The following is a 25,508-nucleotide window of genomic DNA, read 5'->3' on the forward strand; positions in this document are numbered from 1 at the left end:
GGGAGTTGGTGCAGAAACATTTGATGTTGCAAGAGCAGCTGCACTCACCTGCCCCCGCTGTTCCCGTTTCCTGAAAAAGAGCGTGGTGGTTGGCATTGGTGAGCTTTTGTTCTAAATGTAGCATGATGCCAGCGCATTCCTGATTGCTGTTGGTTACTAGTGAGGAATCTTGATTTACGAGATGAAAATAGGTTGTCTACTTGTCGCTGAAGTGCATCATGACGTTGCAGTACTTGCTGAAACTCTGGCGGTTCACAAGCTGATGTGACACTCGATGTTGAAGCACTGGATTCCCCCACCGCCAGGTTACGTACCTCTCCAGGAGGTCCACTGCTTGATTCGGTGAAAGAACTGAGTAGACACGAAGTGAGTGAAGCTGAAGCAGAAGCAGGGTGAGAAGTTGTATAACAACACACACCAGACACCACTGGATCAGATGATTTTACTTCATTAAGTGTGCCTATTAGGTATGCTGAAGTGGAGGGTTGAGCCATCATTCTATCTACCGCTGCCACATACTTGCTTGCCCGAGTTTGACCATCGAGAAAAGAAAGGTTGAGTCTTATTTTGCTGCAAGTTTCTGGAGATGCATACACCGGAGTATGTCTTCATGTGGGAGGCCTGCATCTTCTGCCACAAAACAGACGGACTCCAGTCGGCCAATCCGAGTTCTTGAAAGTCGTGCAGATGATGGTGGTCTGGTTTTCTGTAACATGCCAGTAACACATTTTTGAAAGCAGCAGATTCATCGTTATTTGGTGACGTTATGATAACTTCTCTTACCAGAGTAACCATCTCTTAGGAAGCATCCCCACTAATGCGCTGAACTTCTGAGCTTCAGTAGTGGACTGTGTGAAAGATAAGCCTCAACATGTAAAATCTAATCTTCGAGGTTGTGGTGGAAGGGGGAAGAATCAGTCGTTTTCCCCCATGATTGTACTGTGTTTGCTATCCATTATGCACACAAATGTCCCTCTGGGGTCACCAATGTAGTTCCAACCCGGATAGTAAACACTACATATATATAAAAAGCTACAAAATTAAAATACAAACCATGTAGACCTATTAATATCCTCTCAACGAGTCGTACTATTCGAGGGCTATAAAAAAACATAGTATAACAAGTACAGAACACAATGTTAAGATCACACAGCACTACCAATACTCTTCTTGACAAGGGTTAGAACGAGCCTGAAGAAGTGTAGGCTTAGAGTTCAGATTGATTGCTGGTCTCGCTGCGCCGCTTGTCGCCCTTTTATATATAAGATTTGACGTCTCAAAGATTTTCATACCCAAGAATGAAGAGAGAAACCTGTATAGTGCACAGGAAAAATCATCCAAAGTATTACCAATATGCTGGGAATCGAACCCGAGACTCTCAGGTGAGAGCCAGGCAGCATACCACTACACCACAAGCACGTAAAAGTTATTTTACAGTGTCACAATCTTGTAACCAATGTCCCTCCGCCCCCACTGTGGGCCTGAAGATGAGATAACCCCCTGGCACTCGGGCAAGTAGATGCTTTTAATCTATCCCAAACACTTATGGCAAGTCAGAATGAAGAGAGAAACCTGTATGGTACACAGGAAAAATCATCCAACATCCAGGTTATGGTGTAGTGGTATGCTGCCTGGCTCTCACCTGAGAGTCCCGGGGTTGATTCCTGGCCTATTGGTAATATGTTGGATGATTTTTCCTGAGCACCATAAAGGTTTCCCTCTTCATTCTGACTTGCCGTAAGTGCTTGGGATAGATTAAAAGCATCTACTTGCCCGAGTGCCAGGGGGTTATCCTCATCCTCTTCAGGCCCACAGAGAGGGGGAGGGGGTGAAGGGACATTGGTTACAAGATTGTGACAATGTTGAATAACTTTTTGCCTGTTCGTGGTGCAGTGGTATGCTGCCTGGCTCTCACCTGAGAGTCCCGGGTTCGATTCCCGGCATATTGGTAATGTTGGATGACTTTTCCTGTGTACCATACAGGTTTCTCTCTTCACTCGGACTTGCCGTAAGTGTCTGGGATAAATTAAAAGCATCTACTTGCCCAAGTGCCAGGGGGTTATCTCAGCCTCTTCAGGCCCACAGTGGGGGCAGAGGGACATTGGTTACAAGATTGTGACAATGTGTGATGACTTTTACATGGTCATGGTGTAGTGGTATGATGCCTGGCTCTCACCTGAGAGTCCCGGGTTCGATTCCCTGCATATTGGTAATATGTTGGATGGAGGATTTTCATAACCTCATAGCCTAGTGACTCGATACACAAGTTTTTCCAGCCAAGTAACAAACTGCCTTAACAAGTACACGCACGTGATCGCTGGTAGCATGTAGGTTTATGTTGGGTATACTGATTGGTCAGGATCACCACAGTTCCATGCATCTCACTTAGCCGTCACCGGGAGAGGGGCGGATGGTGGGAGGCTTTAATGGTCCCCTCCCCTGGAGACTCAGAGGTTGGTTGTGAAGACGACACTTTTACTGAATTTAGAATACTAAGTGTAGTGTGAAATGTGCATGTAGTATGGTATTGACAGAGGAAATTATGTAGGGCAGTATGCTAGTCTATACTCTGTGTTACTGAAACGCTGAAAAAGTTCAGCAAGGAGGTTGGTCAGAAGCTAGTCCCCAGGGTTAATGAAACGGGATCTCCAGCTCTCACTGTCATCAGCTCTCATTTCACATGGGAGTACAGCCCTGTTCGAGTGGAGCTACAGTCTACTCCTTATAGTGGAGGTTATCCTTTCGGGAGTGCAGGTTTACACACTTTTTTTCAGTGAGGAAGCATCTCTAGGCGTGGCCCTGTCAGCCCATATCATTAACAATTTTAGTAAATGCGATGTCTCACCATCGTATTATTTGACACCTTCAGCGAAGTCACGTCGGCGCTTAAAAGGTTAAGGACCTAAATCTACTGCTAAACTCCCGTAGACTTTAGCGACTTTACGAAACTTCATCTTACGGCCCTGAAGGTCCTTCGTCACTCTTTTACTTTTGTACTTGTTTTCAGTGTCTGAGCAATGCCAAAAAGCATTACTCCAATGCTGTCCACTACACTGAAATTCCATTCATAACTATCTAACCTCTGAGTCTTGTGCACTTCATACTCCTGCCTGGAATCGAGTTAACTCTGTTCTTCGTCTTGGAACAGTATCTTACAAAATACAAGTATGTTCACAAGTAAAGCTATTCCCCTCCATCTTCCACTTATTTAAAAGCTTTAAAACATTCTTCTTGCCTTTTTCCTCCTCAATATCACCAAAATGGCTTCTGTTGCCATCTCTTCTGTCTACTGACTTCTGTCAGTATATCCGGTGCAGGTTCTTCATCTACCCGCCATTCTGACTTTTTAATGACTACAGTTGTTTTCAGCAACCTTGCTTTAATGCTCACGTCATTTTGCACCGTTCCTTCTTGCTAGAATTTCGCTTCCATTCTGTCTTAAAGAATGAGGGTTCCCGATCCTCTAACTATAATCCAGTTTTAAGCTCCAGTAATTTTGAAGACTATGAGACCATCCTGACTGGCAGTGATCGCAGGATTTTATAACATTAATTTCTTGCAAATAACTTCCATCCGTTCTGAATTATTGTCAGCGGCACTTCAGCACGCTGTCGAGGTGGGAGTTATGGCACCATACTGTAGAGACAAAATGCTCTCACACAAATGTTACCGCCAAGAATAAGTGACACATCGTCTCCCAAGGTCAAATGAGTTATTTTTCCCGCCATTCTGTGCAATCTTCTGTCTGTCTGTCTGTCTGTCTTTGTCTGTCTGTCTCCCTCTCTCTCTCTCTCTCTAAACTACTTCCTACATGCATCTCTGACTCTGAACTACCTTGGCCTAGTAGCTGTGATATATATATTCTTGTGTTCAGCTGGTCAAAGAGTGTTCATAAATTCACCAAAAACTGTCAAACTACCATACTGAGATCAACGCATGACGCTCCCTTATTCTTCCAATGCAATAGTTTTCAGAATTATCCTTCCATGTTTTTTTGCCTTTTTTATTAACGATATTAATGTATTTTGGTCGATTTGAGACTTAATTTTGTTGCAAGTGACTCATATCCCTCTAGGGGTGTGAAGTCAGATATAGAATAAAATCAACAAAGCATATCGAAATATGTCTTTATGGAGGTCGGGTACGGCATAAAATCCAAATCGATCGAAATCCCTTAATCTCCCCTTCCCCAGTTACCCAAACTTAACCTAAACTTGGAAGCCGCTGAAACCTTGAAAAGCAGCTTATAATATGTAGTTTAGGCTTCTTCGACCGCCTCGGCACCGCTAGGAATGGGAGAGAGCGTGATGGTTGCGCGTCACAGTCAGAGAAATTACTTACGGGACGATATTGAAACCTCCATAAAGATGCATTTGCGTCGGAAGTGCCATAGAGAAGACCCCCCCCAAAAAAAAAAAAAAAAATGGAATATAATGTTGTAGGGCACACCGAGATAACAGACAGGCGTGGGTGCAACGAAGAAAAATTAATCCTGATTTTCCTGATTCTCCTATCGTACCTATTCAACGACAGTCAAGTTATTGTGATTACGGTAAGACCACATTATGGCTTGCTGCATCTGTCACCCAACCAAGACATCTTTACTTCATAGGACTGTGTCTCAATTATCACATCCACCTCCCCACCTTTTCTTCCCAGCATGCTGATATCCGTGGATTTAATACTCGGAGTCACCTGTTGGACAGTTACGAGTCCTGAATCTTTTTATACGTTGAACCCACCCACTTTCCACTTTCATCTTTTCCCCTCTGCATTTCGTCTAACTTTAGACAATAAAGGAATTACAACGAACCACATAGTTGTCATCGTCCACACTGTTGGACGCAGGACAGACGTCAGACTGGTCACGGGTATCATTGGCTTCTGTCCTGGTGCCCACCATGGCCACGATGGCGATTGAGAGATTGAACCGTACCATGTAGGCCAGCGACAGTCCCAGGAACATCAGCAGACCCAAGGTATGTCGTGCACCCCAGCCATTCACTGTTAAAAAACAAAACATAATAAGAAGTTGTTTCTTTTTCTTGGTGTTCTTGAAAAAAGAATAAGTTTGTTTTAAGCCTTTAAGATACCCATTCTTCGCCGTCAAATACCAGACCCTTAATGTGATATCCATTGCATTTCACAACAAAAATGGTAGATTATAGTGCCCAGGTGGCGACACTTGATGCTTCTTGGAGATTAGATTTTTGCAGAAACAAAAGAAAAACAATACAGATAATTATTCAAACAGAGCATCGTTCCTGTCTTTCCATTTACCATTCTAGCGGATCCTCTCTACTCCTTTTTGTCTCTCCTTCATCCTCCACTTTTCCTAAGTGAACCTGAACTGACTAAATGGACTTAAAGTAACCTTGGTGGATTGAAATGGATCTGAATGGCTGTGGATGGCACTGAATGGACCTTACTGGAGTGACGTGAACTGACAGAATTTGACAACAGAGCCTGATGTACCCTGACAAGACCTGACGTGACATGAATAGACCTAAAGTGAATAACTGGACCCTGGATCTAAGCTGAAGCTGATAAACATGAATTGGCATGTATGGGTCTGTATCAATTGGAATTAACGCATCTTCACCTTAAAAAAAAAAAAAAAAAAAAAAAAAAAAAAAAACTGGAATTTAATACTGTAAGTGGTCCAGAAAAGTCATAAAAAGACCTGAATTACTTTCAATAAACTTTAACATATCTGACTTTTTTTTTTATGCGAGGAAGTTGGAACCAAAGGCCATAAGCCCGCAATAACCGTTCCTTCCAAGAGAAAAACAAAACACAAGAGAGAGCCAAATTCAGGATCCGATCATTTCGAGATGCCTGGACATACTGCATTTGAAAAACTGGAGATCATAGGAAGCAATATATAGAGACAGAGGGAGACAGTTCCAGAGTTGACCTGTTGCATAAAGGAAGGACTGGGAGCAACGGTTAACTCTTGCATTAGAGAATTGAACAGAAAAGGGATGAGAGTTTGCTGCTAGACGGGTGCTATGCACCTGTCGTAGAGGTGGAGGAATGCATGCAGACAGTTCAGAGGAGCAGTGACCATTGAAGTAGCGATAGAAAAGAAATAAAGATGCAACAGTGCAGCGAAGAGACAGAGGTTGAAGGGAGTCAGTAAGACGAGGAGAGTTAATGAAACGAAAAGCCTTTTACTCCACCCTATTGAAAAGAGCTGTATGTGGGGAGCCTCCCCACACATGAGAGTTGTACTCCACACAGGGGCGGATAAAACCCCTGTATAGAGTCAACAATTGTGCAGGGGTAAAGAAGGAACAGAGTCGGCTTAGCACACCTAATCTCTTGGAAGCAGATTTTACAAGAGATGCAATATGATCTTTCCAAGATAAGTCCCGAGTAAATGAAACCCCATGCATGTTCAAGGATGATGCAGGATTAAGATGAATATTATTAAACATCAGTGAGTATACTTGTGGAAGATGTTGTCGGGTTGATAGGTGTTAGAACTGAGTCTTTGATGCATTAAAAAAAAAACAGATTATTTTTACCCCAGTCAGAGATACAAGCCAAGTCAGACATTAGGTGTGCCATAGCCTCATCCCTTGTTTGTTGAAGTAACCGCTGAGATGGACGTTGCGGGAACCGTATGGAAAGGTGAAGGGTGGAGTCATCAGTGTATGAGTAGATAGGGTTAGATGTACAGCTTTGAAGGTCATTGATGAATAAAAGGAAGAGAGTTGGTGATAGGACAGAGCCCTGAGGAACACCACTGTTGATAGATCTAGAAGAACGATGGCCGTTTACAACAGTGGCTATAGAATGACCAGAAAGGAAGCTAGTGATGAAGGCCAAGATAGAAGGATGGAAACCGTAAGAGGGCAGTTTGGAAATTAAAGATTTATGCCAGATTCTATCGAAAGCCTTTGAGATGTCAAGTGCAATGGCAAAGCTTTCGCCAGAGTCCCGAAAGGAGGATGACCAGGAGTCCGAAAGGTAGGTGAGAAGATCGTCAGTGGAGCGTCCCTGACGGAACCCGTGCTGACGATCAGAAAGAAGGTTGTAATAGGAAAGATGCCTTAAAATTTTTCTATTAAGAATTGACTGGAAAGCTTTTGAAATACAGGATGTTAAAGCAATTGGACGATAGTTAGAGGGTTGGGAATTGTCACCCTTCTTTGGGACTGGCTGAATGAGAGCAGACTTCCAGCAAGAAGGAAAGCTACAAGTTGATAGACAAAGGCAAAAGAGTTTACCTAGGCAGCGTGTAAGCACAGTTCTTGAGAACAAGAGGAGGGACTCCATCAGGCTTATATGCCTTGTTAGTATTGAGGCCAGTGATGGCAGAAAATACATCTGCTGAAGAAACTTTAATGTCAGCAATGAGGAAGTCTCAGATGGGGGAAGTGTTGGAGGAACAGCACCGGAATCCTCTAAGGTGGAATTGGAGGAGAAAGTCTGAGCGAAGAGATCTGCTTTATCAGTAGAAGAAATAGCTACAGAGCCATCAGAGTAGAAAAGAGGAGGGAAGGATGGTGAGGTAAAGTTGTTAGAAAAGTTTTTGGCAAGGTGCCAGAAGGAGGGGGAAGAATTCGAGTTGGAGAGTCGAGAGCATTTAGTACGGATGAAATTATTTTTAGAAGAGCGAAGAACAGACTTAGCACGATTCATGACTGAACTTGATTTGACTTACATGGACCTGAAGTTGCATCAGTGAGTCTCACTAGACTAGGGCTGTTCAAGCAGCGGCCCCCGGCCAAATCTGGTCCTTGAATCGTTTTTCATTGGCCCTTTGACAGACTCGGAAGAATGCAAATAAACAAAGAAACAAACAAAAAAGAAAATTTTGCAGTATTTTTTTATTTGCTTAGTGGAAAATGAAAGAGAAAATTATATATGAGCTAGACCGCAATGGACATGAAGCAACTAATTATACATATAGGCCTATGTACTCTCGTGGACAAAAGTATCAATACACCCACCTGCCAAAGAATCGTGAATTGTGTTGGTAACATTGTTGTCCCTACCCCCCTTTCCTCCGTCTCTGAAGTCACGCACCTTCCTCCCTCTCCCTACCTCTTTCTTTCTCGTCTTGCATCTATAAGTCCCTCCCATAGTTTAACCCCCACCACCACAACCACGAGGCCACAAATCACACCACACCCTCTCTTCCCCCCCCCCCCTCTCTTCCTCTCTCTTTCTCATCGAATGTATTATATCTTTTATGCGTTTTTGCCAAAGCCTCTTCGAAGAATGAAATATCAGATCGTTAAATTAACATTATGTTACATATTTCGCGTTCACATTTGTCATTTTACTCAAACCTGAAAAAATATAAAGTTTCATGATCCGTTTGAAGATGAATGTTTATTTACTAAATATTATTTTACCTAAGTCAGATTCAGTTGCGACTTAACTGTATTTATGTATTCTCATATCTCAGTGCCGTAATAATGATCTGAGCCAGTATATTCTAACACCTGAAGTAAACCCGCATTTCACTGTTAAAGACTGTATAAGGTCCAAAAGCCTAATTAGTTATACATGGACAGTATATATATATATATATATATATATATATATATATATATATATATATATATATATATATATATATAACTAATTAGAGTAGGTAAGAGATGGGTGAGAGCTAGGAGGGGTAGCTGTGGCAGGGAGGTTTTGAAAGTGACTGAGTTGGATAAAAGAGAGAAAAAGATAGAGTATCAGGAGAAATTGAAAGATGAGTGGAACGCAGTGAAAGATCAGGAAAATGGCAGTGTGGAGGAGGAATGGCAGTTGTTTAAGAGTGCTGTGGTGGGCCATGCGGAAGAGGTGTGTGGTGTGAGGCGAGTGGGTCGTGGTGTAAGAAAAGGAAGTGAATGGTGGTGCGAGGAAGTAAGTATGGCTGTGGCTGAGAAGAGACGTGCATATGAAGTGTGGCTGCAGAGGAAGGATGAGATGTCATATGAAAGGTATAAGGAAAAGAGGAATAAGGCGAGAATGGCTGTGCGTGATGCTAAAGTGGCAGCAGATGAGAGGTGGGGTAGGCGGCTGACAGAGAATTTTCAACAGAATAAGAAAATGTTTTGGAAGGAGGTGAAATGGATGCGAAAGGGAGAGTCTGGGAAGGAAGAACGAGTAAAAGCAGAGGATGGAAGGATGTTAATTGAAATGGATGCAGTAAGGAAGAGATGGGCAGAGTATTTTGAAAGATTGTTAAATGTAGGGGAGGAAAGGGTGGCTGAGATTGTGGTGGATGAAAGGGTGCAAGGAATAAATGTGTTGGGAGAGTTGAATGATTCTTTGATCACGAAGGAGGAAGTAGAGAAGGCAGTAAAGGAGATGAAAACAGGGAAAGCTGCAGGTATGGATGGGTGTGCTGTGGAATGCCTGAAGGGTGGTGGAGTGACTATTGTTGACTGGTTAGTAAGACTGTTGAATGTGTGCTTTGTGAAAGGTATGGTGCCAATTTACTGGGCAAGTGCTTGCGTGGCCCCGTTGTATAAAGGCAAGGGTGATAAGTATAAATGTACTAGCTTGAGGGGTATAAGTCTGTTGAGTGTTGTAGGTAAGGTTTATGGTAGAGTGTTAATTATGAGAGTTAGAGAGGGTAGAGAGGGAGTGATTGGTGATGAGCAGTGTGGTTTTAGGAAAGGGAGGGGATGCATGGATCAGGAGTTTGCTGTGAGACAAGTGTGTGAAAAGTATTTAGCGAAAGGCAAGGATGTGTTTTTGGCGTTCATGGATTTAGAGAAAGCGTATGATAGAATTGATAGGGAGGCTTTGTGGACTGTTTTAAGATTGTATGGACTTGATGGTAGGTTACTAAAAGGGGTGAAAAGTTTTTATGTAAATAGTAGAGCATATGTAAGAGTGGGCAATGCTGTGAGTGATTGGTTTCCCGTGAGAGTGGGGCTGCGACAGGGATGTGTGATGTCGCCTTGGTTGTTTAATATTTACATGGATGGTGTTGTAAGGGAGGTGAATGCAAGAGTTTTAGGTGGAGGCCTATGTCTGGTGAATGTTGATGGTGGAGAGTGGAATCTGAAGCAGCTGCTGTTTGCAGATGATACTGCACTGGTGGCTGATTCAGAGGAGAGATTGAGACAGTTGGTAGAGGAGTTTGGAAGGGTGTGTGAAAGGAGGAAATTGAAAGTAAATGAGAATAAGAGTACGAGGTTGGTAGATGGTAGGGGGATTACTATAGTTTTGAATGGTGAGTTACTTGAGGAGGTAGAGTGTTTTAAATATCTAGGGTCACATGTTGCTTTGGATGGAAGAATAGATGCAGAAGTGAAGTTTAGAATAAAATGAAGTAGGAAAGGTGCTGGGAGGAATGGAAAAAGTGTTTAGATGTCGTTCGCTTAGAATGGATGTAAAGAGAAGGCTGTATGAGGGTGTTGTGGTACCGACTGCGTTATATGGGGCTGAAACTTGGAATATGGGTGTAGCAGAGAGGAAAAGTTTAAATGTAATGGAGATGAGATGTCTGAGGAGTACGTGTGGAGTGACTCGTATGGATCGAGAGCGAAATGATGAAGTGTAAAGGAGAACTAGAATTGTTCGGGAGATGGCTGGTAGAGTTGAGCAGAGGATGTTGCGATGGTTTGGGCATATGGAGAGAATGGATAATGAGCGATTGGTGAAAAAGATAACTACATCTGATGTGAGAGGTGTAAGGCTGAGAGGAAGACCACGAATAGGATGGATGGGCAGTGTGAAGAGAGCACTGGATGCGAGAGGGATGTCTGTTGAACAAGGAAGAGTGGCTGTGCGTGACAGAAATAAATGGAGAGAAATTATGAATGAATAAATGATGACGCAGCCCTGAGGGGATATTCTCCCGCATTTGGTCTGATCAGCTAGTCAGGTCAGGTGCGGGTAAGGGGATGGGTCTGTTATGATGTGGCAGGGGTAAACCAGCTCTGCTGTCGGGCCCTGCTGCGGATGTCACTGATTGCATTGCGCAGTTGACCCTTGTGTGGTGTGGTGCGGTGAGGATCTGTCCGTTCTCCCCTTTGGAGTTAAGATGCGAATGAATATGTTTGAATGGAATGGATGAGTAAATGGGGAGTGTGTCGTCCTGTCTCGGCTACCTCCCTTTCCTTGGGGGAAGCAGCCTAGATATATATATATATATATATATATATATATATATATATATATATATATATATATATATATATATATATATATTGTTACATAGCCTATGATTTCATCATCCTTTGTGTAATTTTAACGCACAGTATGCTGCATGTTTGATCACGAGCGTGTTCTGCCTCAGTCCCCCCCTTCTACCGTTATAGTAGAGTAAGTCGTTCTCTCTGTTATACTTTGCAGGATTTTCATCTCTTTGTCCCCGTGGCTTCATTTGCGCGTCCTTCTTACAAGTTGTATCAGGCTCTGCTGGCCCCTATATAATGAGCTCAGTCTCTGCATCATTGCCACTTAGATCTGCTCCTCATTTTGTTCACATCTCTGTCCTCCCCTGTACAGATATTATTATTGTGAGTGCTCAAGAAATCTCCAACCATCTAGCAGCTGTGTGTAATTTGAGTATAACTGTTGTTGCATTTTTTCTTGTACTGTATAGCATAAGTTTAATTTGTAGGCCTAGTGAAGTCTTTGTGATTCGTGTGGGGTTCTTTATGTCAGTCATTTTTGATAATAGTTTGTATCTGTAATTATTTATCTGGCATTCACTGAGTATTATCTGGTATCTCATTTTATCAGGGCTGACTTAGATAAATTTATTCTTGCTAATTTCGTGTTAATAGAGGCTATTGCAGTTAACCATATATTTAACCTGTTTTTGCCATTACATTATCCTTATGAGTCCTGAATGTTTTGTTGTTAGTTTGTGCATTAAACTTTAACTTGTAATTTTACCTAACTCTTTTGTTTTGAACCTGGAACTTTACGGGACAGTAGTGATTTTTAGCATTCTCACTTAAAGTGTACGTTATCTTTATCTGTTCCGTAACATAAATTTGGCGACCTCATATCAGGATATTCAGGATATTATCATAAGGATATTGTTTGATATTTTGTGACTGTGATATATTCATGATGGCTACTATTTCTACACTTGATGAAGCCAAAGATTTTTTGTCAAATGTGCAAACAGTGTGTGATATAGAAAACAGAACAAAGAATGAACTTAAGATTGTTGCTCAACAATTGGGATTTGTTGTTCGCTCTCATCAGTCTAAAGATCAGATTGTTGCCATGATTAATGAAAGCTTGTTCAATGTAACTCCTCCAAATGAGCAAACGCAGATTGAATTAGCTAAGTTACAGCTAGCCCTGCAGGAGGCCCGTGCTAAGGAGGCCGAGGCACAAGTTGAACTTGCTAGGATTCAGACAGACCATGAGTATCGCATGAAACAAGGTGGAACTGGATCATCTAGCTCTGATGATTTTGATGTGGCTAAAAATGTTAAACTTGTCCCTCCTTTTAATGAATCTGATTTAACAAAGTATTTTCAGTTGTTTGAGAGGGTAGCTACAGGTTTTAATTGGCCTAAGGAGTATTGGCCAGTACTCCTTCAAACTGTTCTCACCGGTAAAGCTCAAGTAACTTATGCATCTTTGCCTCAGGATCAATCTGATAATTATGATGTAGTTAAGAGCTTGATTCTTAAGGCCTATGAGCTTGTTCCTGAAGCTTATAGAGTAAAATTTAGGACAACTTACAAGCAAGATAAGCAATCCCATGTTGAGTATGCAAAAATCAAAGAAGATTTGTTGGAGCAGTGGTTAAATTCTAAGAATGTGGATTCTGATTTTGACAAATTTAAGCTGATGATTTTGCTGGAGGACTTCAAAAGGTGTATTTATAAAGATGTAAGCCTATATCTTGATGAGAGAAGAATAGATAATTTGTCTGATGCTGCAGTTTTAGCTGATGAATATGTTCTCACTCACAAGAGATATTCTAAAGAAAAAGGGAAAGCTGAGAGTAAGTACGTTGCCTCTGCTCAGAGTACAGGTAACAGGAAGGAGAATAAAGATGATGTTTCTCAGGAAGTAAATACCAGCTTCACCTCTAGATTTCAGAAAAGTAAATGTACTTATTGTAGTAAGCTTGGTCATACTACGGAGAGATGTTTCAGGAGACAGCGTGATGTGAACAAAAAGGAGTCTTTAAATATTCAGTCAATTGGTCTAGTGTCCACTCTTGAGAGTTCCCAGAATTCTTTAACTGAGTTAACTGAACCTGCTTTGAGGGGTAACTTAAATTCTCATGATGGAGCTCCTCTTTTGAGCAGTAACGTGGGTGACACTCTCAAGAGTTCATGTGCTAATTTCCTGTCTGATGGTTTTGTCAGTCCTCTGGACAGTAATGACAGGAAATCAGTTCAAATATATCGTGATACAGGTGCTTGCCAATCCCTTATGCTGACCAGTGTTCTAGGCTCTAATTTTAATTCCTCTGATGAAACTGTACTCTTACAAGGTGTAGGGAATAATTACTTCTCTGTTCCTCTGTGCAGAGTGAATTTAGAGTCTGGTTTTGTTAATGGTTCCGTTATGGTTGGGTTGGTTGAGACACTCCCAATGTCAGGTGTAACTTTCTTACTTGGAAATGATATTGGTGGAAGTCAAGTGTGTCCAGCTCCTCAGTTGTCTGGTGAGCCGGTGGCTGCGGCCCAGGATTGTGGTGTCCCTGATGTGTTCCCTGCATGTGCTGTCACTAGGGCTAAGTCTAAAGTTACTGGTGATTTAGAGGATAATGATGATGATGATGTTATCCTAGCTGACACTTTTCTTGCTAATTTGGACCACTCACCAGATGAGGCAGTACCCCGTAGTGTTGATAATTTGTCTCGTCAAGAGTTGGTTGAGTTGCAGGTTGCTGACCCTGAGTTGAAAGGTCTAGCTAACTCTGCTTGCAGTAAGGAAGAGTCAGCTGGTGCTTCTACTTGTTATTATGTAAAGTCAGGAGTACTTATGAGGAAGTGGAGACCCCCAACAGCATCAGCCGACTGTGAATGGGAGGTTGTACATCAAGTTGTCATCCCTCGTGTTTGTAGGCAGGATATCATTAGAGTGGCTCATGATTCCAGTTTGGCAGGACACCTTGGAGTGAGGAAGACTGTGGCACGCATTTTGAAACACTTCTACTGGCCAGGTATCTTCAGGGATGTTTCCTGGTATTGTAAGTCTTGTCACACCTGTCAAGTTGTGGGGAAGTGTAATCAGACCGAAAAGGTTGCACCTCTAGTTCCCATTCCTCCTTTTGAGGCGCCTTTCACCTGTGTGTTGGTGGATATTGTGGGCCCTCTTCCTAAGACTTCTTCAGGATTTTCTTATGTGTTGACCCTGATTGATATGGCTACTCGTTATCCTGAAGCCATTCCACTTAGAAATATCTCAGCAAAGAACGTGGTTAAGGAAATGCTAGGGTTCTTCACAAAGTTTGGTCTGCCCAAGGAGGTACAGTCAGACCGGGGAAGTAATTTCATGTCAAACGTTTTCAAACAGTCTCTGAAAGAGTTGGGCATCACCCAGATCACGTCTTCAGCTTACCATCCCCAGACCCAAGGAGTGTTGGAGAGATATCATCAAACACTCAAATCGATGCTCAAGAAATACTGTTTGGAACATCAGAAAGACTGGGATAAAGGTCTTCCATTCGTTGTGTTTGCTGCAAGAGAATCTCCAAATGAATCACTGGGCTTCTCACCTTTTGAACTACTGTTTGGCCATGAAGTAAGAGGACCCCTTAAGCTACTCAAGGAATGCTGGCTGTCGGAGGAAGATGACGTCAACCTGCTGGAGTATGTGATGAAGTTCAAAGAACGGCTGTCCACTGCTTTACAGCTGGCGAGAGAGAATTTAGGAGCTGCTCAGGAGAAGATGAAGACTTGGTATGATAAGAAGTCCAGGTTACGCCACTTTCAGCCAGGAGATCAGGTTTTGATTCTGCTACCAGTTCATGGGCAACCTCTTCAAGCCAAGTTTAGTGGCCCTTATTTCGTGGAGAAGAAACTCAGTGATGTCAACTATGTCATCGCCACGCCAGATCGTAGAAAGAGCAAGCAACTATGTCACATCAACATGCTAAAGTTATATCACAGGCGGGACGAAAATAATCCAGTCTGCACTGTAGCTGTTCCACCCGAGTCTGCAAGTGAAGGTCTCCCATGCAGTATGAGCCTGAGTGATAGTTTGGGGAAGAATCCTGATATCATGAATGATCTCCAGACTAAGCTTTCTCATCTACCTCCCAAGGAAAGGCAGGAGTTTTCGGCATTACTGCAGGAGTACCCGCAAGTGTTCCGTGCCACTCCAGGAAGAACCACTGTGTTGATGCATGATGTCGATAATGGGGACGCAAAGCCAATTAAGTTGCCTCCTTACCGTGTGAACCCAGTGAAAGTTCCTCTCATCCAGAAGGAGCTTGGCTACCTGTTGGACCACAAGATGATTGAGCCCTGTCAGAGCGAGTGGAGTTCTCCTGTCACTCTAGTCCCTAAGCCAGGTGGGTCACAGAGGCTTTGCATTGACTACAGACGTGTTAATCAGATAACCAAAACAGACACTTACCCTCTCCCTCGCGTGGAAGATTGCATAGACAAGATCGGAAAGGCTAGGTACATAAGTAAGTTTGATTTGTTAAAGGGATACTGGCAAGTACCTATGACTGAACGTGCAAGGGAGATCTCATGTTTTGTAACACTAGGAAAGTCTTTTGCATGTTATGTAATGCCATATACAGATTGTTTTAGAGTAATAAGAAATTTCCCTTGTAAATTTCTTTTTTCTTTGTGGGGAGGTGTTACATAGCCTATGATTTCATCATCCTTTGTGTAATTTTAACGCACAGTATGCTGCATGTTTGATCACGAGCGTGTTCTGCCTCAGTCCCCCCCTTCTACCATTATAGTAGAGTAAGTCGTTCTCTCTGTTATACTTTGCAGGATTTTCATCTCTTTGTCTCCGTGGCTTCATTTGCGCGTCCTTCTTACAAGTTGTATCAGGCTCTGCTGGCCCCTATATAATGAGCTCAGTCTCTGCATCATTGCCACTTAGATCTGCTCCTCATTTTGTTCACATCTCTGTCCTCCCCTGTACAGATATTATTATTGTGAGTGCTCAAGAAATCTCCAACCATCTAGCAGCTGTGTGTAATTTGAGTATAACTGTTGTTGCATTTTTTCTTGTACTGTATAGCATAAGTTTAATTTGTAGGCCTAGTGAAGTTTTTGTGATTCGTGTGGGGTTCTTTATGTCAGTCATTTTTGATAATAGTTTGTATCTGTAATTATTTATCTGGCATTCACTGAGTATTATCTGGTATCTCATTTTATCAGGGCTGACTTAGATAAATTTATTCTTGCTAATTTCGTGTTAATAGAGGCTATTGCAGTTAACCATATATTTAACCTGTTTTTGCCATTACATTATCCTTATGAGTCCTGAATGTTTTGTTGTTAGTTTGTGCATTAAACTTTAACTTGTAATTTTACCTAACTCTTTTGTTTTGAACCTGGAACTTTACGGGACAGTAGTGATTTTTAGCATTCTCACTTAAAGTGTACGTTATCTTTCTCTGTTCCGTAACAATATATATATATATATATATATATATACACTTCGAACGCTTTCGTATACACACGCGAAGAGGGTCCAAGTAGGGCTGAACCTGTCGAGTAATAGCAATAAAAAAAGGTTATAGTTATGTGGGTTTCATTTACCTCCAAATCACTATTTACTATAAATATACACCAAAATCTATGGCTATAGTGATGGAGTCGTCAACCAAAGTGTTTATGGTTCCTTGAACATCACTCATTTCCATCTTTTCTTCATCATATACTTTATCCCCCAGCCAGCTTGTGTTACAATTGTATATATATTAAAAAATAAGAAATGCGGAACTGCACTTCAATAAAAGATAATAATTATTGGACTAAATATATTTACAATTACATCAAAATCAATACGGCTTTGTGGTATCAAAACAACAAATGTTGCTGACGTGGGTGAAAAGACTATGGTACTGTGGATAGGAATGATTAAATAAAAGAACATAAGACGTCAGAGATCTATAAGACAAAACAGACGAAGGTTAGAAGAGAAGAGGAACAACTATACGACAATCAACAGAATACGGAGGAATAATCTAGGTGTCCATGCTTATAAAACGAATGTATTACATAATTGGAAGTTTCCTTGCCTCTGTATACTGTGTTCCCAAATAACTGTTAAAAGGAATCAGGATTGAATAGCAGTAGCCGAGTGTGTGTGTGTGTGTGTGTGTGTGTGTGTGTGTGTGTGTGTATTTTGGGCAACCGAAACTACACACTGAAATCGCACCAAAATTAGCACAAAAATCGCAAAAAATTCGCTAATGTGAAAAAACTTGGTCCCACCACGAATAAAAACTTTATATTTAATGAGTGATCACATTTTGACCAAAAAACGACACTCCCGGTGCACGGCATAGGATCTCCGTAGAATTTATTGCCCATAGGCACAACTAAAATATACTAGAGCAGTAGTCGTGTGTTTGTGTGAGTGTTTCGGACTAATGTTCTGACAACTTGGGTTCCATTCCCGAAGCTGCAAATAACACCATCAATTGGTTAGCTGCAAAAAATCCAAGTTACAACGTTACATTAGAACAGCACATAAATGGACCATCATGGGACCTTCGATGTCGCCTTGACGGCCGATAGTGACAACGTTACACTAGAACAGCACATAAACGCGAGAGTCCTCCGCAGGAGCAAGTGCGAGGGGCCCCGAAGGGCCCTTGAACACTTGTGATACTACTATAACAACAACAACAAGTACTACTACTAATACTACTACTATTAATGGTCCCGAAGGGCCCTTGAACACTTGTGATACTACTATAACAACAACAACAAGTACTACTACTACTACTACTATTAATGATGATGAAAAAATAATGATGAAAAATGATGATGATGATGATGATGATGATGATAATAATAATAATAATAATAATAATAATAATAATAAAAATAAAAATAATAATAACAAATAATACAATAATATAAAAAATAATACTAATTATAATCAACACAGCAAATAACATTACCACAAATTTATCTATAGTTACCGCCACACGATTATAAGTAAAGTAAAAGTTTTCTTTCTTCTTGAGAAGAATAATTGTGCATTATCAAATGAAGGGTTAAACGTTACTGCAGAAACTGAAGACCTTGAACAAGACGAAGGTGAAACAATGCTATCCGAACGACTATTTGGGAGGTATCGTGGGGTGGGATGGAGTGAGGAGGGGGGAGTGAATCGCAAAGCTTGATTGAACAGAGCTGATGTTCTTTCCCATCGGTGAAAGAAAAGAGGTTTCGATACTATGTAACAAGCTCGGCATTTGCATACCGTATTCACAGCATGTAAGGGTGTTGAGAAACAGAATTAGCCAAGTGATAAAGGGGTATACTGATGCAAAATAGATATAATAATACTTCGGAACAAAATAACTTGCCAGAAATATATGACACCGTTTATTCATACGGTGATGTCTACCGTATAATGCCCTTAGAATAAGGATGTGTTACAGAGTAACCAAAAATATTCTCTCATTGTCGCACAAGGCGATAAACGAACGCAGAACCTTTCAGTTGCGTGTTTAACACTTAACCCATTAACGTACTAAGCATACTGCACTCCGCCTGTCAGCACATAGTCCTGGAGCTCATAGGTCCCTATCCCGGGGTTCCCTTCTTTATTAGCTTTTGAAAATACCCAATTCTGTCCTCAGTAGAGGACACTGGGTGGAAATGGGTTAATAGCTCTACCATACCAGTTTCCAAAAGGTGTAAATCTAATCTCTTTGGAGGACAACCTTGTTCTAAACAGTCTTAGGGACTGTTTAGGTCGGAAGTGTTTTAGATAAAGTACCCATACAATAATGCAGTATTAAAGTTCTGAATTATAAGGGACAACATTAATACTGCTTGTATTTGGTGATTCCCTTTATTGAATATCGACAAGGTTCTTCAGCCATTACATCTATTCCTTACTTAATAATCCATAAAAATTTTTGTTTCTTGAATAGTCTCTGAAATGACAACATCCAGCAGCAGCACGACACCCCCAGAAGGCGACAACAGAGGGTTAATCAGAGCGAGCAGGACGTCCGTCCTATATGGGCGCAAGTCCCTAGTAGCTACTCCCTGGAACCGGCCCGACTCGAACATCTCAGCTCAGGCACATTACCCTCTCGCCAGCCCGGCCCGCATCAGGATCAGGGTGGAGCTGAACCTTGCGCTCCATACAGTGCCCCAGAGATGGCCTCCAGCTGCTCACACCAGGAAACGGCCTCCAGCTATTCCTCCTTAGAGACGGCCTCCAGCTGCTCATACCAGGAGATGGCCTCCAACCACTCCGCCCTAAAGACAGCCTCCAGCTGCTCCCTGGACCACACACTCCACCTGCAGGGCTTATGACTACCTCCAGCCTCACACAGGGGAAGAAGGGTACGTCTCCTTTCCACCTGCAGGAGACACGGAGGGCACGACCGCAGTGGCAGCATCCTGCTGTGCCCGTTGGCAGGCAACGGCCTTCAGCCATGCCCCGTCTGCAGTCCTGTCAGGAAGTCAGGCCCAGGCGATGGCCTCCTGCCGCACCGACAGAGTTGGGACGGCCTCCACCGCCTTCCCACTTGCCGGCATTCAGCCAAGGCTGCTAACGATAACCTCTAACCATGAAAGTAAGGTGCGCCACCTGGGCACCAGCATTCGGGGAGAAGCACCGCGTCTGTGGGCCACATCTCCTATTCAGGCTCCTCCAAACGGCTGCCCAACTATTCACCCTCTTCCTCACCTGCGCCCCACACAGAAATGACCAAACACTGGACCACCCTGCTACAACACCTGATGCTGGCTCACGACACCAACACCATTAAGACATACTACCTCCAAGCACAGGGGACATGACTTTTCCCACCCCGACAGTGGTAAAATGGCAACATCCAGCAGCACCGCGACATCCCTAGGAGGCAACAGTGGAGTGTTAGTCAGAGTGAGCGGGACATCTGTGCTATATGGGCGCAAGTCCCTAGTAGCCATGCGCCCCTACTCCCCAGAACCAGCCCGACCTGAACACCTCAGCCCGGACGCATTACCCTCTCTCCAGCACGGCCTGCATCAGGATCGGGGTGGAGCTGAACCTTACGCTTCATACAGCGACCCAGAGACAGCCTCCAGCTGCTCACACAGGAGACGGCCTCCAGCCACTCCCCCTTAGAGACGGTATCCAGCCGCTCATACCAGGAGACAGCCTCCAGCTGCTCCGCCTTAGAGATGGCCTCCTGCTACTCCACCTGGACCACACATTCCACCCGCAGGGCCTTTGACGGCCTGCAGCCACACAGGGGAGAAGAAGGGTATGTCCCCTTTCCACCTGCAGGAGACACGGAGGGCATGACACTGGCAACAGCCTCTTGCCTCACCTGCAGACAGGAGACAGCCTCCAGCCACTCCACACCCACATGTCGCCCTTCATATGGGAATCAGGCGACAGCCACCACCCGTGCCCCGTCTGCGGTCCCATCAGGAATTCAAGCCCCAGCAACGGCCTCCTGCCACGCTGACAGGGTTGGGACAGCCTCCAGCCGCCCTCCTCCTGTTGTCCAAGGGACCTCGGTGATGGCCTCCTGCCGCACCAGGGAGGGTAGCTACCAAAGCCTCTCATCTCCTGTGACTTCGCAATGTCTTTCCCCCTACAGCTGTAGCAGAGTCGAGTGTGGCAGTCCCCAGATGGAGAGCGACCCAATCGTGGACTGGTGATGAGGCCCTATGTAATCCCCGGGGCTAGTCTCCCTGTAACGGGTGCCTGAAGAAGACCTGCCCTTAATGGACAATGCCACAGCCCTGCCCTGACAGCAGGACACCAGGAAGGGGACTGCAGCCTCCGGGATCCCGATGGTACCTCCAGCACTCCGGGGCGAGGTCTCCCCATCTCCCATCCCAAACGATGCCGCTCTCCCACCAGGCGCATATGGGAATGCCTGGAGAAACTGTTTGGCCCATGTCCTGTGGGCCAGACCTCTGTCCATTGCCCCCAGGATGAGGGGTCCCTCACCACACCCAGCCCTAAGGAGACAACCCTCACCCTTGCCCAGGAATAAGTGACTCAGATGTGTATGTGACAAAGTGACTTATAGTACAGTACAGTGCCAAGTGGAAAAAACGTGAAAACTCCCATTCAGTGCAATAATCCGTAGTCTCTCCCCCCCCCCCCGACATTGTGTTAACCTATTGAGCAACCTAGTTCTCCCACGTCCACCTCCACCAATGACCAGACCCACACTCGGTAAGACTCCTAGAACGAGTGTTTAACAGTGAATCAAGGAACTCCTACAGAACCGGGAGTCACCAAAGTGAGAGACTGTGTATGGGGAAAAATCCAGATCTAAATCCCTCCCCCCCCCAGCATATGGCACTGAAATAGAGACAGTGAACTATCACCACATGCACTCACCCTGATATAATAATACCTATTGTGTCTCTCGTATCCTGTGCGATACACTCAACCTGATCAGCAGTCCAAGGATTGATGGAACATAAATATTGTGAGATTGTCTGCCATTCCTGTAATTTAGAATTGGTGAATATATGTGTAGGTTGTTGGCCAGAGTTTTTATTCCCTGTTCCTATGTTTGTGTTCTAGCCCCAGTCTAGAAAAGGACCCAACTACACACCAGGTGTTTCTAGGATGGCAAGCTGACCTTAAAACACCGAGCATAACAGTCACATTGGTTGGTGTTTAGTTTAATGGAGTGGGAACGAATCTGTTCATTGAATAACGCTGCAATTTTGAGGTGGCTATTAATAATCCCTGTTCATGGCCCAGCTGAGAATCGAATCCAGGCCTCTCCTCTGCGATTCAGAAATACTCCTGCTCTGCAGCAATAACCCCTTCCAGGATGGTTTACCCTGTAAGTCTTACTTGAGAGAGAGAGAGAGAGAGAGAGAGAGAGAGTTGGGGGTGGAGGTTACTCCATTAACAAAGGGCGGGATTTCATGTGGCAAGGGAGAAGTGCAAGAGGGGGAGGGAAGGGGAGAGATGAATAGAATTACAGTGTTACCAATGGAGACCTAACTCCTGTTTTCCACGCCTGTGTCAGGACTTATGTCCCCAATAGTACGGTACATGAAGTAATCTAAATTGCCTTAACCTCTTTAGTATGGTTGCATCCTTCGTAAGGAGTTCCTCACGTCCAGACTATTTATTTCAGGATATCAGATTTTTCATCCTGGATGGATTACATGTGGTGTTAATTACTCGTTTCATCCAAGAATCATATCAGTAATCACAGTAGTGATTAAGAATGATAGTTTCAGAATGGTGTTCCATACATAATGTGGAGGGGTGTGTGTACACGTACGTTTACGAAGCTTAACTTTAAGGACATAGACTAAAAGTCCTTCACAGTTTAAGTTCACAGGTACTCACAAAACCTTGCTAACCCTTGTAGGGGTTGAGACATTGGGACTCAAATATTTTATCTTTCTTCTCCTTTCTTATTTCTTTCTTTACCAGTAATAAATTGAAAACAAGAAGGTGGACGTGAGCGTGTTATACAGCAGAAATCCCAGTAACAACCAGGGATTTTTTACATACCTAAAGGAGCACTGGAGTTACAGCAACCGAATTGTAGCCTAAAAATATTCCCTAGGGCTCTGGCCTCATCTCATAATATGGAAAACTCTACGGATTTACGTTCCCCCATTTCATGCAAGCATTTAAGTGAATTGTATCAGTAACCACAGTAGTGATTATCAAATAGCCAAAGGGCAATGCAGAGTTTCTAAACCTTTTTAACTCCTTTCATAGTCATCCCATATTTCACATTCACACACGCTCTTTTATTCCAACAAATGGCTAAAAGTATTTTCCTTATTACTTAGGATGATTAACAAACATGCGTCCATACAGTTCATTTCGTACCTGAAGTGAGATATATAAGCATCACGCTAATAAACAGTATATTTAGTGATATTTTCTACGTTGTTTCATTGCTGTTGATCTTGAATGCATGGTCAGATGCTAGGTAGGATGGTGAGCAGATCTCCTCAATGTCAAGTCTGTTATTACCTAATTGGTCTTGACAGAAACCAACACAGAAAATGCTTTCTTTGACAGATGCATGGATCTTAACCCCCCCGCGATGGCTCACATAAAATTATGAGTGTATAGAGCAGGGAGGCTCATGTAATAGTTACGTTTTCGAGTTTTCCGCATTGTTTTGTACAATGGCGCAGAAATTATAGACTGTATGACAGCACCGGGATGCTCCCAGCCACTCTTCTGTCCCACACACTGCTAGATGAGAGTGAGTACATGCATTTCTTTTTATTTTTTATAACACCCTGTAAATAGGCTGTATGGCAACACTGGGGTGCTCAAGGCCACTCTCCTGTACCATGCGCTGCTAGATGAGGGTTAGTGCACGCATTTCTTTCTTTTTTGATAACACACTAATTTTTTTATAAAGTTAAAATGATTTTTGAGATACTTTATTTTCCTTGAAATATGCCCGCCTGTAAGTTAACCCATTGGCGCCCAGCATCCCCTATAATGGACAAAATTTGGCATCTTCAAAATTTATTAAATAAGGGAACCTCGGGGTAGGGACCTATGAGCTTCACGACTATGACCTGATAGGTGGAGGGCAGTACACTTAGTACCCGTCCAGCAAGATCCCTTGCACAGGGACTCGGCCACTAACTGGTTAAACACTGGCAAATCTATCAGCTTCTGATGACCAGCCTCCCCTATAATGGACGGATCTGGGCATTTTCAAAATTTAATAAATAAATGAACCCTGGGGCAGGGACCAATGAGCTTCACAACTGAGCTGATAGGCAGAGGGCGGTATGCTTAGTACTCGTCCTGCAAGATCCCTCACACCAGGACTCTGGCCATTAACGGGTTAAGCTACATAAATTTCTTGCCCAGTGTGAAGGGGTCAAGCATCACCAGATATTAAAGTCCACTACAGGATCATAAATACTGCATCATGATAGATTATATACTGAGCCACATGGTCAACATCTTCACACGGTCTTAACCCGCCGTGTGCCAGTGCCGTTTTAAAACAGTCTGACATAATGCCGCGGCCAGTGCCAGTGCCATTTTAAAATGGTCTAAAATAAAAACATTCACTGTGACTGCATTTTTCAAGATTCGCGGGTAAAATTTGGCAGGCATGTATGGTAACTGTTCCTCTACCATCCCCCAGGCTGTCAAGGCCATACACTCACTCGCTCCCGCTCTCACGCTTGTTCTGCCTCACTCTGCCTGTGTGCCTCACCCAGTGCTGTACATAGTGAAGGCATTTTGTAAATATTTTCATGTAAGTGTGAGCTGTAAATATTTTCTTGTAAGTGTAAGGACTATACTGTATAGTGAAGTCAAGCTGTAAATACCTTCTTGTAAGTGCCAGGACCGTACGTAATGAAGCAAGGTTGTACCTGTCTTCAAGTAAGTGTAAGATAATGCATTCACAGTGAGAAAGACACTCAAATTGTGATGGATGTTGAAGTAATAAGCAAACAGAAAAGTGTACTGAACATTGCTCTACCTTCCCAGCATAAATACCTGAGTATACCTTACACAGAAAACGGCTTTCTCTCACGTACATGGTGAGCGTGAGAGAGCAACTATACCCGTATACAAGTATGCAGGACCCAATGAAACTCATTTCCAAGCCTCAGTGAGCATTTTAATGGCGAAATTCATTGTTTCCACATCGAAATCTATCATTTTAGCAAAAAAAAAAAAAAAAAAAAAAGAAAGAAATGGTCGAAAAATGGCCGGCACTGGGGCGACCCATAGGGCTAAAAATAGCTGGCACATGGCGAGTTAAAACCAACACCAGGTCATAAATATCATTACATGGTCATCACCACAGAAACCACTGCATTCTTCTAAGCACACTGGATGGTCATAACCACCACATGGTAACAAAAACTACCATATGTCATAAACACCAAAACATCTTGACAATAAACCCTAACATTTTGTCTTGAACTCCAGACAATCATCATAAACACCATATATGATCATAAACACAATTACATGATCATAGACACCATTACATGGTCATGAACACCATCACATAATCATATACATATGTTTGACCACATGGTCATGTCCATGAACACAATCACTGGGTCCTAAATGCCATCTCCTGGTCAAAAGCATCAAGTTCCGGTCATATTCACCGCCATCTGGTCATGGACATCACAACATTGTCACAATCATCTTTACATGGTCATAATCACAGAATCAACAAATTGGCCATTAAAGCCATTGTATGGTCATGGTCATCAACACCATCATAATACTGTAATCATAAACATCACTACATTGTAGTTGTCATAAACACCACCACCATATGTCAAAAAGGCCATACTATGGCAATAAGCCCCACCTCATAGTCATCCATCACACTGTCATTATAGTAAACAGTGAAATATATATATATATATATATATATATATATATATATATATATA

General features: G+C 43.0%; 1 protein-coding gene across 1 annotated transcript in view; it reads right to left on the reverse strand.

Moving 5' to 3' along the window:
• The window catches only part of LOC145405326 (putative inorganic phosphate cotransporter), a 418,097-nt gene extending 413,000 nt beyond the window's left edge, over positions 1-5,097 (reverse strand). Inside the window, exons 1-2 of the mRNA XM_080276742.1 lie at positions 5,094-5,097; positions 4,814-5,004 (exon numbers count right to left, since the gene is read on the reverse strand). Coding sequence (XP_080132868.1) covers positions 4,814-5,004; positions 5,094-5,097 — 195 coding nt within the window. The remainder of the gene's footprint in view (positions 1-4,813; positions 5,005-5,093) is intronic.
• Between the last annotated feature and the right edge of the window lie 20,411 nt (positions 5,098-25,508).

Source organism: Coenobita brevimanus, chromosome 66 (genome assembly GCF_032717465.1).
Source record: "Coenobita brevimanus isolate Jiangsu-jjx chromosome 66, ASM3271746v2, whole genome shotgun sequence".
Taxonomy (NCBI): Eukaryota; Metazoa; Arthropoda; class Malacostraca; order Decapoda; family Coenobitidae; genus Coenobita; species Coenobita brevimanus.